At 32.8% G+C, this 17,972-nt stretch overlaps 1 protein-coding gene across 5 annotated transcripts in view; it reads left to right on the top strand.

The window, feature by feature from the left end:
- The window catches only part of LOC126884772 (uncharacterized), a 786,660-nt gene that overhangs the window by 501,935 nt on the left and 266,753 nt on the right, over positions 1-17,972 (top strand). For all 5 annotated transcript variants that reach the window (XM_050650993.1, XM_050650991.1, XM_050650992.1 and 2 more), the window contains one exon: positions 9,541-9,691. In XM_050650993.1, coding sequence (XP_050506950.1) covers positions 9,541-9,691 — 151 coding nt within the window. The remainder of the gene's footprint in view (positions 1-9,540; positions 9,692-17,972) is intronic.

The raw sequence follows: 17,972 nt of genomic DNA, 5'->3' as shown, positions 1-17,972 counted from the left end.
TGAAGGAAAAGTCCGATTTTTTTCTTCGGTTTTTGATTATAACTTTAAAAATATTCATTTCCGAGAAAAGTTGTACTGACATAAAAGTTGCGTAATTAAATTTACTGCAATATATAATTTTAAAAAATAGTCACCCTTGTTGCAAAATGCAAAATAGCAATAATTGCGAAAAAAAAAACATACAAAAACAAGAATTCGTATTTTAAGTTTTTCAACCATTTATGCTACACTTAGGACCTTCATATTTCACCCAGAAAAACTTTATGATACAGTAAAACAATACTGTAAATTTCATTAAGATCGGTTCAATAGATTTTGCAGAATAAATTTTGCAATCCAGCTTTCGCAAAAAAAATTCATTTTTTTCAAAATGTTACAGGACTAAAAATAAAGCACATGGCAAGTTGAATTTCTTGCGTATAGAAGTGTACTGTACCTTTCATTTGCAATTTGCAAAATTAAAATCGATTAACTACCACGGCGTCAGGAATTTTTTTAAATAAACATTATTTATTGGTTCTACGCCCAGGCAGCAGATAGTTTGCTCTGTTTGGGCATTCCAGTGACCTTTGATAATGATTGATACATTTTAATTTTTATTACATTTCGATATAAATAAATAAATTTACAACAACAAAAAACAAATACACATACTCCTTTAAAATAACACTTTTTTAGCAAAAACTTTCTTTGCTCATATATTTTAACTTAGAGAATAAAAGTGTATTATTTTTAAACATATGCGATTGTTTAAACAATATTTCACAAACAATAATAAAATTAGTTTGATTTTTGTGGAATTAAAATATAAAATACAACAAAATATAGAGTAAGAAAATAATATATTAGATAAAGATTGGAAGAAATTTTGGTGGAAATCAACTTGTGTGAATCGAACACCGCTGTCCTGCGCGTAGCACCAAAAATTAATGTTTATTTAAAAAATTTCCTGACGCCGTGGTAATTAATCGATTTTAATTTTGCAAATTGCAAATGAAAGGTACAGTACACTTTTCAGTCCTGCAGCATTAAAAAAAAATGAATTTTTTTTGCGAAAGCTGGATTGCAAAATTTATTTTGAAAAATCAATTAAACCGATCTTAATGAAATTTACATTGTTGTTTTACTATATCATAAAGTTTTTCTGGGTAAAATATGAAGGTCCTAAGTGTAGCATAAATGGTTGAAAAACGTAAAATGCGAATATTTGTTTTTATATGGTTTTTTCGCAATTATTGCTATTTTGCAACAAGGGTGACTATTTTTTAAATTTGTAACGAATTCTATATTGTAGAAAATTTAATTACGCAACTTTTATGTCAGTACAATTTTTCTCAGAATGAATAGTTTTAAAGTTGTAATCAAAAAACCAATAAAAAAATCGAATTTTTCCTTCATATTTTGACATTTTCATTATTTAAACAATGTTCCGGACCATTTTGAGTGGGAGGATAACTCAAATTTTATTATTTGAGTTATTTTCAAGCAATTTCTGCAAAATATTTGAGTCACCTCTCAACTTCCATCTCAAAACAGATGCGCCCTGGACTATATGACTATTAAACGTATTACTATTAAAAACTTATTAACCTATTAAACTTATTACCAACAAATTATTACTATTCAAAATTATTTTAATATTCAACAAATACAAAATCATGCAAAACTCCAATGACCAATGTCGCAATATTAATAGTTCTACAATTGCTCACTTTGGCGCTGCAATCTTATTTTCGGTTGCCTATTGGAGCGATGGCCTGAATTATTTATCGTTCACACCTCTTATTTACTTTGCAACAATGATACTAAATCAAAAGTATTATCCTATCCGGTCCTATTTTAATGATGACACCTAGTCTGCGTACGGATGCACTTCACACAAGACTTACCAAACATTATAATTTGACAGCCTTTGTTGGTTTTTAATTACCCTATTCAAATATAACGAACGGGTCTGAATCCTTTAAGCCAGCCGGCCTTCTGTTTGCGTTGTTTTTGTGTCGCGTTGTTAATTAGTGCAAATTTCACCTCCGATAATTACAGCTTAATACTCATTCGCATCGATATGAACAAACTACCAGTTACAGATTGGGTTTATTAGGGGTAGCACGGCATAATTGGTGATCGGTGCTGTTTCAGTACAGATCAATGTTACGAGGGTGTGGTGATACAATGCAATACAAACTGACATTTCCTCCAAACAGGATCAAATTATTACCATTCATAAATTTACAGTTATGATCGTATCATTATAGATTTATTTAAAATGTCACTAAAATGTTTAAATTATGAAAATTATTGTAAAAATAGATAAAAGTCATGATAATTCTCACAGAAATCGAAGTCCGCCAGAAGAATCACTTCGGAAATTTTTTGCAATCCTTTCTTGAATTTTATGAGAAATTTTCGGTTATTCGGACCTTTAGGTCCGATAAACAAAATTTAATAATAACTGGATTAGTCAGAAGAGGAGCCCAAATTTGGAGACAGATAAGCGAAAAAGCCTTTTTGATTCCTTTTTGTAAACTTTAAGATAAATTAATGTTGTTTAATATAATCAAAATCTAACCCTCACGCACAAGTTGTAGTCCATGTGACAAACAACTTCAGTGAGAAACTGGGTTTATTTGTTATGGTATTAGTTGCTACAAATAAACTCTATTATTATTATTATTATTATTATCATAGTACCAGGGAATGCCAGGGATAAAACAACAATCTAACGAAAATATCTGACGGACTTCATTAGCAAATTGAAGTACATATTTATAATACATACTTTTTTCTTCACAATATAATATAAATATACTTTTGAACATAGCAGAGGAAAAAATCTACGACAGCCCATATTCTTTTCTAATATAAAGTTATATACATACTTTAACCCCAAGTTTTGGGTGTAAGAGCACTGACATCGACAGATAACTGAAATCGGGAAACAATCAAAAATTATTAAAGTACAAAATCGGAATGGTTAACATAAAAAGCTTGTAGATACTCTATTAAAAAGCAAAAATATTGACAGTCATGAGATGAAAATTATATATAATCTATATTCGAATCAAACTTTCTTGGTAAGAGATGACAATTAGAACACTAGAGATATCAAAATACAGAAAGGAGTCAGCCAGGTTTCGTGCTGTCCCACTACCTACTCTTCACTGTCTACAGTGAAGCGATATAAAGAAGTAATAATACCGGATAACAACAATGATTTACAGATCGTAATGTAACGCCTTAATGAATGCTGTCACGAATATGGGCTGAAGATGAATGTGTGCTCTTTCCTTGGTATCGAACGCTAGGCGACCTGGTCACAGTATATAGAGGTTCCACAGTAAAATCACTCTTCTGTCGGCGTTTTGATCTCAGGAAGTAATACCGGCAGTACGCAATTGGTAATTCACCAGTGGTGGATGCGGGTTTTCCCTGTTAAAAGCCGTACGTTTCTATGCGAATAGCAATGCGAGAGTGGGGCAAAAGCGACTGCCAACATTGCGCGGTCGCCATGCGCGACTACAGATTTTACTTCCAATTTTTCGGAGAGTGGTTCTACTGTCCCTCTTTATACTGTGACCTGGTAATGTCGGAGTATCTGGTCACGCATCTGATCGTCACAATCATTACTGCATTTTGCATTATCTTAATAAAGGTGTTATCCAAGACCAAGCTAATTGGTATTATGTGCGAAGCTCTTCGCAATGATAAAAGTAATTAAGAGAATTACAGATATAACTAATACAAAAAATGCAACAAAAAGAAACTAATTTGTTTATTATCAAACTTGGAATTAAACTCCAACAATTATAGAGGTATAAATCTACTGAACACCGCACTTACGCTAACCACAAAAGTCCTAACCAACAAAATCAATAAACTAACAACTTTATCAGATGAACAATAAGGATTCAGATCCGGAAGATCCTGCGTAGACTCCGTATTTGTACTGAGACAAATCACAGAAAAGGCCATCGAGTACAATAAACCAGTATATCTATGTTTTATAGACCTGACAAAGGCTTCCGATCGCATCCAAGTCGAAGACGTCTTACACTTACTCTATAGAATAAACATACCAATCAATATTATACAAACCATCGAAAACATCTACTTCCATAATCGAATACAGGCAAAGATAAATGGAAAACTAACGCAGTTTATACCAGTACAAAGCGGAGTCAGACAAGGTGACTCATTAAGCCCACTGCTCTTTAATATAATAATGGACGAAATAATAGAAGCAGTACGTAAAGTTTATGGTTACAGAATTGGGAACACAGAAATCCAAATATTATGTTATGCAGACGACGCCCCAGTGATCGCCGAGACAGAAGACGATCTCTAAATATTAACACACATATTCAATACAACAGCTAAGAAATACAATATGATAATATCAGCAGAAAAAACCAAATGTATGACATCTAAATACCCACTACGATGTAAAATGAAATTGATCGAAATATATATAACCAGTTACGGAGATGTTGAAGAGCAAGTACGACAACAAAGCTTAAAATCAAGTAAAGCGGCGGGATCTCTTAATGACACAATCTGGAAGAACAAACACCTAAGACAAGACACAAAAGCAAGAATCTATAAAGCAGTAATTAGACCTATATTGACATACACGGCGCAGACAAGACCTGACACATCTAAAACGAGGCGACTATTAGAAACAACAGAGATGAAAATACTTTGACGAATATCAGGGAAAAGTCTGTTGGATAGGGAGAGAAGCGAAAACATAAGAAGATCATGCAATGTAGAAGACATAAATGGATGGGTGACAAAACGGAAACAGGAGTGGAACGGAAACATTAGTAGAATGGCAGAGGATAGGATAGTACGAATAGCACGAGATAAGTCGACTCGAGACTGGTTATTTAATCCCCGTTTAGGCCTAGCCTAGGGACGATATAAGTCACCAAATGGACAAAGAAGTATTGACAGACCAAGAAAAAGATGGTGCGATAATTTAAACAATTTAGGAGGCTAATATTGAAGAAGAAAGAGGCTTTAAAGCCTACGTACAAGAAGGAAGAAGAAGAAGAAGGAATTAAACTCAATAAAGCGAAGACTACAATAATTATTGTTAAACCGTTTGGGTTTAAACATTAGTTAACTCTTCTCTTAAATCCAGTAAAACTCTTGTGCAATGTTTTGGCTAGTTGTCAATATGTCTGTTTCTTTTTCTTATTCCGCCATCTCCTTTCGAAAGTTGGCGGTCTAAATGGCAATTACAGCTTTAGACACTGCTGCATGAAAGATTTCTGCGGATGAGCGGTCAAAGCATCTCCTTAAGGCTTTCAGCCACGAGTTTTGAAGCCTTCCTACTGATCTTTTGCCCTGTAGTTTACCTTCCTGTGGAGTAATTCATATCTTTCGTCTATCATATCTTTCACATGACCCAAGGACATATTGTATTTTCCTCTCTTTGCTTATGCTTAGTAATTCTTTTCGAAATGGGACGTTTCGATGCCGCCGGTTCATCGCCGGCCGTTTCGATGCCGCCGGTTCATCGCCAGTCCATTTCATCGCCGTCATATCTCGCATTTCCTAGAATTCCTAATTAATACTAAAAATAACTAATAATTGTAACTGTCGAAAATTCGGAAATATATCAGATAGCGATTAATTGACTGGCGATGAATCGGCCGGCATCGGCATCGAACTGGCGGCATCGAAACGGCGGCGATGAAACGTCCTAGACCCAATTCTTTTGGTTACTTATGCGCCGAAGTACCTCATCATTGGTAACTTTTTGTATCCATGGAATGCTCAGCAGTCGTGTGTATATATACATCTCAAAGGCATATACCTATTAGTTTTTCCTGTTTCAGAGTCCATTTTATAACTTTCGCAGCCATACAATAAGATAGAGAAAACGTAACATCTAATCATTCGGATTCTGAGCTCTGGACTAAGGTGTGACCTTGTAAAAAAATGTTTTCAACTTCATGAGTGTTTTGATTCTCTCTCTTGTTTGATTCTTGATAGAATTTTTCTTTTGGTTACCGGCTGTTGATATTTGCTCATTTGCTAAATGTACATTTATTGGTCTTTGAAAATACTAGAATTTTAGTTTTGAAAACGCTTAGATGTAAATCGAACATTTCGCTATGACAAACACATGGTTATATATCTGTTTCATCCGTTTACCTAGTTCCCCAAGATTATGAATTGGATCAGAGCAAAATTTGCTACCATTTGTATTCTATTTGTATTTAACACAAATAGAAAAAGATAATAAATGTCTAAATCACAACACCTACTCTTTGACTGTTGACTTATATTTTGTTAATATTTTAAACAATAATTCTACAAAATGCTAAAAAGATTTCTCCGAATTCGCAGCACTTTTTATTTCTATAGTTATAAAAAAAGAATGTGTGTACTTTGTACGCACGTAAGAAGTTATACTTCTATTATATGATTTCAACGAAATCAATATACTTTAAACAGTTTCTCTACTACTTTCCAAAAATTTTTATTAAAACAATACCAAAAATTAAAAAAATAAAAGAATAAAACACACACAAAAACATTGAAAAATGCCACAAATGATTTCTGAACAATAATTGTTGCCAAAAATTTTAATTAAATACGTATTTTCTGAAAAAAATTATATAATAATATACTTACAATCATAAAATCTATAAAAAAAATAAAAAATAACAACTTGCTTGGGGCTTGAACCCACTTCACGTCTATCGCGCCGTACGAAAGTCGAAGCGATTTCCTACTGCACCACCTTCGCGTATACGTCATGTGGGAATATACACAAACTAAACGTTTACATCATTAAACTTTTTGACAGTTTGTTTTTTTATATGAATTTAATCAAATTATTAGTTTGACTTTTGTCGAATTAAAATACAACAAAATATAGAATAAGAAAACGATATATTAGATGAAGATTTGTAGAAAGTTTGTTCGTAATCAGATTATGTAAATTAAAGCATTGCCTACTAATAAGTAGAGGAAAGGATGCAAATATGGGCTACCCATTTTATTTTTCTTTGTAAAAAAAGAATAAAAATTCTATTTTATTTCCAAAAGTATGCAAGAATACCTACATTTAGTTACTTATAACCTGAACAAAGTGCAAATTGATTAAAAAATATACAACTGTTGTAAATGTATAAATAATGAAAAATTGTACTTTTGCGCCGTTTGAATAATGATCCTAAATATGGGCTACCCCGAAAAATGTGTCTTAAATTTGTGTGAAATGAGATAAATGCGTGACAAATATATTTTTCCGCAAATCGCCAGGAAATTTTGACATTCCTGTCAAAATTTCTTGAAGAAAAAGTCAGGACTTCCTTACTGTAAGGAAATGTCATTTCCTTACTGTAAGGAAATGATATTTCCGTACAGTTGTTAGTGTTCTACATAAATGATAGAAAACACATTGCTATTAAAACCTTGTAAATTACCTTAATCATTAAATTTTCTTTATCTGGAGCTTCCTGGATAAATTTTTCAATTTCTTCCTTCGTTAAAATCTTAGATTTCTTTGCCCTATAACCTTGAGCTTGCCGTTTCAATAAAGAACGAAGTTTTGAGTATGTAGATATATCTACATTGTGTTTAAGTGCAAGGGTTGACTTCAGCATTGAATAATTGGCCCATAATGTTGAAGATTTCATCTTTAAACAAAGGTCTAGGAAGTATGCCATTACAACATTTTCTGAGAAAGAACTCGTATTTTTACTCATGCGATAATCCATAAAACGTCTGTATGCATTTTCGTACTTTTCTCTTGATTTCTTTGGCAATAATTCTAATGAAGCAGTATTCACTGCCTCAACCAGCTCTGGAGGAGTCCCAGGAATGGAAATTTCATCATCACTTATCATTTTACTTTCGAGAACACCAGCAATTAAATTTATAAGTGTCAAGTTTGACAATTCAACCTCAATACGTTTCCATAGTAACCCAAGTAATTTTATTAGGAATTTCAAAGCACCATTTATTTGGGAATAAAATTATCGCGTTTTTTTTAAATCAATCAATATCTGTCGAATTTTAAACGATTTGCGGAAAAATAGTATGTTTACCTCGTAGGAAAAGCCACATTCCTGGACTCTGTGTTGCTAAGTCTCGGCTTGCGCCTCGACTTAGCAATCTTCATAGTCGTCCAGGAATGTTAAGCTTTTCCTACCCGGTAAACAATGTACTATTAATATCTAAAATACAAAAAATACATTAAATAACTCATAGGCTAAAACTATTTGCAAAAGTCACACACATATTCTTCTTTTTCGGCCCCAGCGCACTCGTTATGTGCCCACAAATGGAACAAAAGCCCTTGACCCATATTTCACCAAGATTATCCTCTGAAAAAAGTACTTCGCAAAACATACACGTTACGTCAGCTGCGTCTTGTGGAGGCTGTGTGGAAGGAAACTCATTGTAATCGCTGTCATCATCTGCAGGCACATATTCCTCCTCATCCTCGCTACTAGAAACCGATTCCTGTTTTTGGTTCTTTGTGACTTTGGTAAGCTGCTTACGTTTTCCTTTTTTTATTTCTTTTCCTTTTCCTTTTTCTTTGCCTTTTCCTACTTTGTTTTGCCTACATTGCTACATTGTTCTAAATATGGGCCACCAGCCCATAATGAAAACAGAGGCATAGCCCATATTGTAAACACGCTTGCTTTGCACAACAAAAGAAGTTATGTCTAAAATCAGACAATTTGAAGAAAACTCATTAGCATATATCAAAGACTCATAATAGAGCTTCAACGTGACACAGATTTTTTTTGAAATTCGTGTTTATTTTTAAATACTGGAATTTATCAACTTACCTGAAAAAGTTTTGACACTCGTACCAACCGACAAACAATTATTATAAACTTTGAAATATCTACCACAGTGGTGCCATCGCTACGGTGATAGTTTAACTTCGTCAAATACCATTTGAATTAGTCAAAATGTAGAGATCTGCAACGAATAGCTGTGAAACCCACCTAGCCCATATTACAAGACCAGCCCATATTTACAGCCTTTCCTCTAACTTTATTTTTTTTTACATTTTCCAAATAGATAGGTATGAAGATAATTTTTTATTGGAATACAACTGAAACATTTAGAATTACGTACCTGCGGCTTTTCAAAACTATTTAAAAAGTCACTATAATTATAAATTTGATTTTATTTCTGTCCTCACAACAATAAAAACTAATATATACAATATTTTTGTTTGCCGATAACCTCCATATTGAACAATTATTGACAGATCATTTCAACACCCAATCAGAGCCCGTATAACGACTAATACCATACTGTCGGTGTGCGCATGCGCGCAGATTAATAAAATGTCACCCTCAATGAAATCGCGCCTAAAGAAGTATAACTTCAAAAACCCTCGTACTATTTCATTACTTCAAATTATTTGCGAGTAGGCAGCAGTTGCATCTCTTCGCATCACCTACTATGTACCTCGAAAGCCACCGAATATTTCCTTATATTGTAGATTGCACCACGCGAAAGAAAAGACCCGAATACATCACAATTTCTTTTTCTTTTCAGGCGAACGACGGCCGTGATGAAAACAATCCCATTGAGCTCTGCGAGATTGAGCCTTTCAGCGGAACGGTGTTCCGGAAAATGATGGTCCGAAGACGGCGAAATAACCTTTCCGCATCCGCTTCCAACTGCGCCACTTCGTCGTCGGAGAACGGTAAGCATTTGCATGCTCTCTTGACAGCTATTTTCACTCTTGATTAATGATTCCGACGCTGTCTTTTATCAAATTATAAGAGTGAATAAAACGTGCTGTGGTGGGAAAGGGAATGGTGGTTTGAAGGGTTTGCATGTATGTGTAGGGTTGGCAGATTTATATAATAATATAAATATGTATAAAAAGCATTGTATCTATTAGTGACTAATTTGCAATATATCTACTTTCATAAATAATTTCTTAGACCAGGATGGGTCTGTCTTAAGGTGGACGTGAGAGGTGGAATTCTGATTTTTGCAAAATTGTGTTGTAATTCCAATATCAATACTTAACTTATCCTCCCTCTGAAATAGATAATATTAATAAAAAAACAGAATGTTCAAAATGATTAAAAACGTCTAGGTCTGGATCCCGCGTATGAAAAAAAAGTTGGTTAATAGCAAGCTGAAAATTTTTTAATAGCTTAAGGGTGTCTAGTCAGACAAGCTTTGATGTATGGGAACACTGGAACAGGGGAAGTTTTAATTGTGGAAAGGTTAAAAATTTGGAACGTCAGACTAAGAAGACGTCCCATGTATTTTGTCGGACAGTACTTCCAATTAATTTGTTACCTTTTCATTAAACTGTCCTGCAAAAATCATACTGCTATTCATCACCAACTGGGTATTTTAATGAGTGGAACACGTAGAACATGTCAAATGACAGGAATTATGACAGGTGACAAATAGCAGTCTGATTTTTGCATGAGAGTTTAATGAAAGGGTAACATCAATTGGAAATTATGTCCGACAAAATACATGGGACGTTTTCGTGGTCTAACTTTCCAAATTTTTGTTTTTTTTTCAAAAACTTTCCAAGTTTTTCAGATCGTTGCATTTGGTTGTCTTTTTAAAGACAGATCACATGTTATAATTTCTTTGTGACGGATATCCTTGAGTTGGGATTGATTTCATGTAATCGAATGAAATATCTTTTAGTAAAGTCGTCCCAGGAACGCAACTCATAAATATTGGAGATATCATTTTAAAGTCTTCTACTTTAAAATGTATAATATACGTCTGAATTGCCAGTATCAATGAGTCAGATTAAATAAATTATTAGAAGAATATTTTTACTTAGCAACAACATTTTTGTTTATTTTAGTAGTATTTTGTATTTTGACAACGAAATCCGATTTGGGCTTCCAAACGTTAATAAAATTATTTTTTCAATTTAATTGTGGCTTATTTCCCATCTTAATAGTTAATTCCAAATTTTTAACCTGTTCCACAATTAAAACTTCCCCTGTTCCAGTGTTCCCATACATCAAAGTTTGTCCGACTAGACACCCTTAAGCTATTAACAAATTTTCAGCTTGCTATTAATCAACTTTTTTTTTCATACGCGGGATCCAGACGTAGTCGTTTCTTTTTTCTACTTTCCTTACTTATAACTTTAAAACTTTTAAAAACATTTTGAAGCAAAGTCGTCATAAAATAAAATAACGATACTCGAATTTTCAAAAATACCTACAACTGGTTAAAAATATTTTAATTTATTACCCTTGCTGCAAATAGTAAGGAATATAAAAAGAATCTGGAAAACACGCCTCTTATTAATGTCTTTTAACCACTTAAATTACACTTGAATCCTTCATGACTCGCTTAAAAAATATACATAGTGTAATAAAACAGTCCACTAAATTTCATTAGAATCTAATTTTTTTAATTGATATTCTTTAAAATCTTCCACAAAAAAAAACTAAACCATATAGAAGTTTGCCAAATTTGTTACATATAACAGATCACTCCGTGCCGAATAGATAAGGGATGCAGTAATAAAACAACAAATGCAAACAACAGTAATGAGCCGAATGGATGATGAAAGATTATCTAAAAAACTATGATGTGGCAACCCCCAGAGAAGAAAAAACGAGGACGAAGACCACAACAAAGCTGGAATCATTGACAGAATGTCTCAATATATACAGTCTCGAGTCAATAACTCACTTCAATACTTTATAGTTGTTTGCTTTTTTCTTTTACTTTTAGTTTTAGTTTGGACTTAGTTGTTTAATATTTGTTTTTTGTCATTTTAGCTCTTAGTTTGTATTTTCTCGAAGACTTTGTACTGGGTCTAATGATGAGGCAAATAATGTTAGCCTCGAAACCGGTAGCCCTCTTTTTAACAACAAAACAAACTAAAGACTGCGAGTATTGACTTCATTTATAACAAATAGTATAATAGACTCGCACTGGCGACCTTTTCATCATTTAATAATTTTTCATTCAATTTTATAAATTAAATCTAATAACATACAATAAAAATCATGGTTGTGAAATTCATTTTTATTAATTTTCTATGAACCCCTAAAGCCCACCCCCTGGCTACGCCAGTGGGTCATCCTGTATATCCTCATTAAATTGTCGTCCTTATTCAAAACATTATAATGAATACTTTGCGTAATAGATACCACCCTTTACGTGGAAATTAAGAATCCCACTGACTTTTAAGGTATAACTCAAATTTTGTGGCTTTCTCTCCCTTTCACTTACCAATACATCCTCTGACAGGCCTGGATACCGCGTACCAAAAAAAAGTTGATTAATAGCAAGCTGAAAATTTTTTACATAATAGCTTAAAAGTGTCTAGTCGGACAAACTTTGATGTATGGGAACACTGGAACAGGGAAAGTTTAAATTGTGGAACATGGGTATTCTCCCTACCCTCAAGAACTTACCCATATACTTGTTAACCTATACATTTTCCGTCTATCCAATCAAATTCCCATTAGCATAATTTGAGCAATAAAACATGATATTGAAGACCATAGAAAGAACCCGTTGTAGCGGCATGTAAGTACAATACGTTAACATTGCATAATCACAGACTGCATACATTTTCATGTGTTTGCAGGCATAAGAGAGTTTGTTACTGCCAGTATGTGTGCGTACATATGTATTTGTCTGTGGTTTTAATTTATATATATTGTTAAATATTGGCTTGATCGTAATGGATCTTTTTAGCATCTTTTACAATCAGACATTGTTCCAACTCTGGTTTTTATTTGTAGCATTTAGTTTACTTGTAACCGTTAACCTGAAGATGCTCTGCATATTATAGAGAGCGAAACCGGTCGTCGGAATTTAACAATAAATGATTGCGAGTACCTCTGTCTTTGACTTCATGTAATTATTTCCATTTCATGACAACTTGTAGATATTCTATACTAATTGGAAAATACACATGTGTTTGTAGTAGATTGTAATATAATTTGGTATATATATCTCTCGTTAATTTTGCATTCAAAGAAAATATGATTCAAATATCTAATCGAAACATTATCGCAAAAGTAAACTGATAATTACCTATTCCTAATTTGTGCAGATGTGTCTCATATTTTCCGTGTCGAGTTTTTAATCTGACGATAGTAGAAATATCTCCCTTTGGCAGGTTATACTTAAATATATATTCAGGTGGCGAAGGAAGTTCTTGGTGTAAAGAAAAATATAAATTTTTTGACATGCTTGAAATATTTTTCCATTGTTTTATTTTTTCATATACCTATTATTTATTCTATTTTTGACGTCATTTATTGCATCTGTCGATAAGATCTGAGTTAGGATCTCATCTTTTAACAAATTTTCAGCTTGCTATTAATAAACTTTTTTTGGCACGCGGTATCCAGGCCTATAACTGTAAAATGGTAGAAATGCCCAGCGCCCCTCGCGTTTATTATTAGCAGCCAATGAATGAAGACAAAAGGCATTGTTTGAAGTTGTTACGAATCCTCACATAATGGAGCACAAATACTCTCAAGTTTTGGTCGATATTGCAAATCTGAACGTCGAGGAGGATGGCGGATACTGTGGACGTGTTGGCAGCGTGAAAGGAATCAATTGGCACAAAAGGGGCGCCGCGACATCCTATTAAACGGTTCGAATTATCTGACGCGATCGTATTTCGGGAAATTATTCTTTTGAAATTAGACCGACAAGATAACGAAGCTTTCGTTTCATTAATAAATATACAAAATGTCTAAATATTCTAATACTCTTCTGAGCTAATTTTGACATTAAAGACAATCAGTGGGGGTAGACTTCCAATGAAGTCTAATCAAAAGACATACAAAAGATAAACCTGTTACGGCATGTAAAATGAATGTGAAATTATTAATATAATTTCACGAGTTGTGGACTGTATATTTTAAGGTTCTGGTTCAAGTAGTCTGGGCAGATTATCGCAGAATAGACCATTTTTGGGAAAAGTTATTTACCAGCAATTTTATTGCTAGAATCGAATCTTATGACTCTAAATATTATTAATATAGGTATGCAAAGTCCGCAGATAGTGTGGCTACTTTCTTTATAAACAAAATGGCGCCCAAAAATCGTGCTTTTTCAATTTTTGCTCTATAACTCCAAAGATTTTAACTTTACACCCAAAACATTCAAATAAAAATTCACGGTAATTAAATTCTGCATAGAGACGTGTTTTTCCCGATTTACTTCGACGAAAATTTTCCCCGGAAAATGCCGATTTTTCCAACAAAATATTTAATTTTCAACTAAAATTTTAGATAAGTAATTGTTTATCAATAATTAAATAACTTGGTAATATAAATGTCCTTTTCATATAGATTATAATTCCAGAAGCCGATGAAAATTGAATGAACAGTTTAGCAACAATTGAATTGTCAATTAAAAATTTACGGTCGCTCTAATACCCACAATAATTATGATACATAAGAAAAGAAAAGAAAAGTGATGTCAACAATTATAGGGGAATAACTGTAACAAGCACAATGAGCCGTTTATATGGCAGAATACTGAAAACCATTATTTGCGAAGAATATCAACCCTATGAATCCGAAGAACAGTGTGGTTTCAGGGCCGGACGATCTACGATCGATAATATATTCTGTCTAACACAGGTTATGGAAAAAAGACTAGAACGTGGACAAGACACACATATACTTTTTGTCGACCTAACGAAAGCATATGACACAGTGCCCGTGAAAAAACTGTGGGAGGTTTTGGACAATACACACATATCTGCAACTGTCATCAAAGCCATACAATGCCTCTATAAAGATTCTATGTCAAGAGTAAAGAGAGGTAACCATCTGTCATCTAGCTTCCAAGTAACAAAAGGCCTTAAACAAGGGTGCTGCTTATCTCCCATTCTTTTCAATATATATACCGACGGTGCTCTCAGACTTTGGAAACAGAAATGCAGTGGTATGGGTATACCAATCGGAGACATAACATTATACACTTTGAACTACGCAGACGACCAGGTGGTAGTTGCCCAAGATAAGGAAGACTTAGAATATATGACCAGAAAATTGATGGAAGAATACAGGAAATGGGGTTTAGAGGTAAACATAAGGAAAACACAATATCTACACATCGGTAACCAAATACAACAGGAGGACCTAGATCTTGACGGAAGTGACTACATCAGGGGTTGTACAGAGTATATATATATCTAGGGATTAAATTAACAAATAGTGGAAGAACGGAACCCAGTATAGATGATAGAGTGACGAAGGCTAGAAAGGTTACTAGAGCCCTAAACCCTGTCTTATGGCAACATAACATAAATTTAAATACAAAAATGAGGATGTACGACGCTATTCTGAAACCAATTTTAACGTATGGCTCCGAAGTGTGGCAAATGACAAAAAAATCCGAAAATAAGCTGCTTACCACTGAAATGGATTTTTTTAGAAGATCTGCCAGAATATCGAGATGGGACCATGTTCGAAATGAACAGATCAGAGAAAAAGTAGGTAAGCAGAAAACAATAGTGGACGAGGTACAACGAAACCAACTTACCTGGTATGGACACGTCCAACGAATGGGAGATGAAAGATTACCAAAAATTACAATGAGATGGATACCGCCAGAAAAACGGAAAAGAGGAAGGCCACCGACCTCCTGGAAACAAGGAATTACAAAAGCCATGTCAGAAAGAAATCTTCAAGAAAATTACTGGCTAGATCGACAGGCTTGGCGATTGGGTACCGGAAGGCGTAGAACGCTATAGAACCGGTTATATATATATATATATATATATATATATATATATATATATATATATATATATATATATATATATATATATAAGAAAAGCTATGATTTTTGTATAAAAAGACACTGTACCTATCTAATGTACTTTACAGAATTGAAATTGGACTATTTAGGCGACCTCAGGAATATTTTAAAATAATAAACAATTTTTTGGCTTATAAACAAATAGAATATTTCGGGAAATATTAAATTAAATCATGAAAACGGTATTGAAAAAAAGCGGCAGGACGCTTCTTTTAAAAGAAAAAACGTTTAATTGTGATGAGTGGTTCCTGAGATACAACCGGTCAAAGTTGACCGGCATTTACTGCAAAGATATAAACAATAGGATCATAATTTTCGAACTATCACCTTTTTATTTTTATCCTCTTTTTTCACACTAATTTTCATATCTTTAAAATAATCATAACATATATTATTATAATAAAAACTATCGATATTACGAGTGAAAATTGCCAAAAATAGCAAAATTCTAATCAAAAATTAGGTTGGAGAAAATGTAATCTCAAAGTTCAAAATCGGTATAAGTTAAAAAAACGCATTTTCTCGGCTTCCATGGAGCAATTTTCTTCATTCTTTTTTTGTTCCTAAGTAACTCGAGTAGAGCCATCTAACTAACGCATTATTAGATGTCAAAGTTGCTTTTGTTTTGTTATGATAAATTAATTAATTTATTATAACAAAATTTTTAATTTGTTTAAATAAAGATTGTTTAAATAGCTGTACAGCTTTTAAATGAGAATATTTGTGTTTTTAACGTTAAAAGGTACACTTTTAGTAAGTTTATCTAAAAAAAAGTCTACAACTTGAAAAAATATGTAGGTTTCTTTTCTTATAAATAAATTAATCTATTATAACAAAACAAAAGCAAGTTTGACATTTAGTAATGCGTTAGTTAGATGGCTCTACTCGAGTTACTTGGGATCAAAAAAAGAATGAAGAAAATTGCTCCATGGAAAACCGAGAAAATGCATATTTTTAACGTATACCGATTTTGAACTTTGAGATAACATTTTCTCCAACCTGATTTTTGATTGGAATTTTGCTGTTTTTGGCAGTTTTCTCTCGTAATATCAATAGTTTGTATTATAATAATATATGTTATGATTATTTTAAAGATATGAAAATTGATGTGGAGAAAGAGGATAAAAATAAAAAGGTGATGGTTCTAAAATTATGATCCTATTGTTTATATCTTTGCCATAAATTCCGGTCAACTTTAACCGGTTGTATCTCAGGAACCACTCATCGCAATTAAATGTTTTTTCTTTCAAAAGAAGCGTCCTGTCGCTTTTTTTCCAATACCGTTTTCATGATTTAATTTGATTTAATATTTCCCGAGATATTCTATTTGTTTATAAGCCAAAAAATTGTTTATAATTTTAAAATATTCCTGAGGTCGCCTAAATAGTCCAATTTCAATTCTGTAAAGTACATTAGATAGGTACAGTGTCTTTTTATACAAAAATGTATCATAATTATTGTGGGTATTAGAGCGACCGTGAATTTTTTTAATTGACAATTCAATTGTTGCTAAACTGTTCATTCAATCTTCATCTGCTTCTGGAATTATAATCTATATGAAAAGGGATTTTACATTACTAAGTTATTTAATTATTGATAAACAATTACTTATCTAAAATTTTAGTTGAAAACTAAATATTTTGTTGGAAAAACCGGCATTTTCCGGGGAAAATTTTCGTCGAAGTAAATCTAGAAAAACACGTTCCTATGCAGAATTTAATTACGGTGGATTTTTATTTGAGTCTTTTTGGTGTAAAGTTAAAATCTTTGGAGTTATAGAGCAAAAATTGAAAAAAAAACACGATTTTCGGACGCCATTTTGTTTATAAAAAAAGTAGCACACTATCTGCGAACTTTGCATACCTATATTATTAATATATACAATCATAAGATTCGATTCTAGCAATAAAATTGCTGGTAAATAACTTTTCCTTGTATTTTGCTAATTAGCCCAGAGTAAACGGAGATGAGAGAGGGATTATGATACACAGAAAATATTAATAATAGTTACGTATTTTTTATGGGAAATAAGCCACAATTTTACTAAAAAATGAATTTATTAACGTTTCGAAGCCCAAATCGGGTTTCGTTGTCAAAATACAAAATACTATTACTAATAATAGTATTTTGTATTTTGACAACGAAACCCGATTTGGGCTTCGAAACGTTAATAAATTCATTTT

Source organism: Diabrotica virgifera, chromosome 5 (genome assembly GCF_917563875.1).
Source record: "Diabrotica virgifera virgifera chromosome 5, PGI_DIABVI_V3a".
In the NCBI taxonomy this organism is placed as follows: Eukaryota; Metazoa; Arthropoda; class Insecta; order Coleoptera; family Chrysomelidae; genus Diabrotica; species Diabrotica virgifera.
This window is presented reverse-complemented; position numbering and strand designations above follow the sequence as displayed.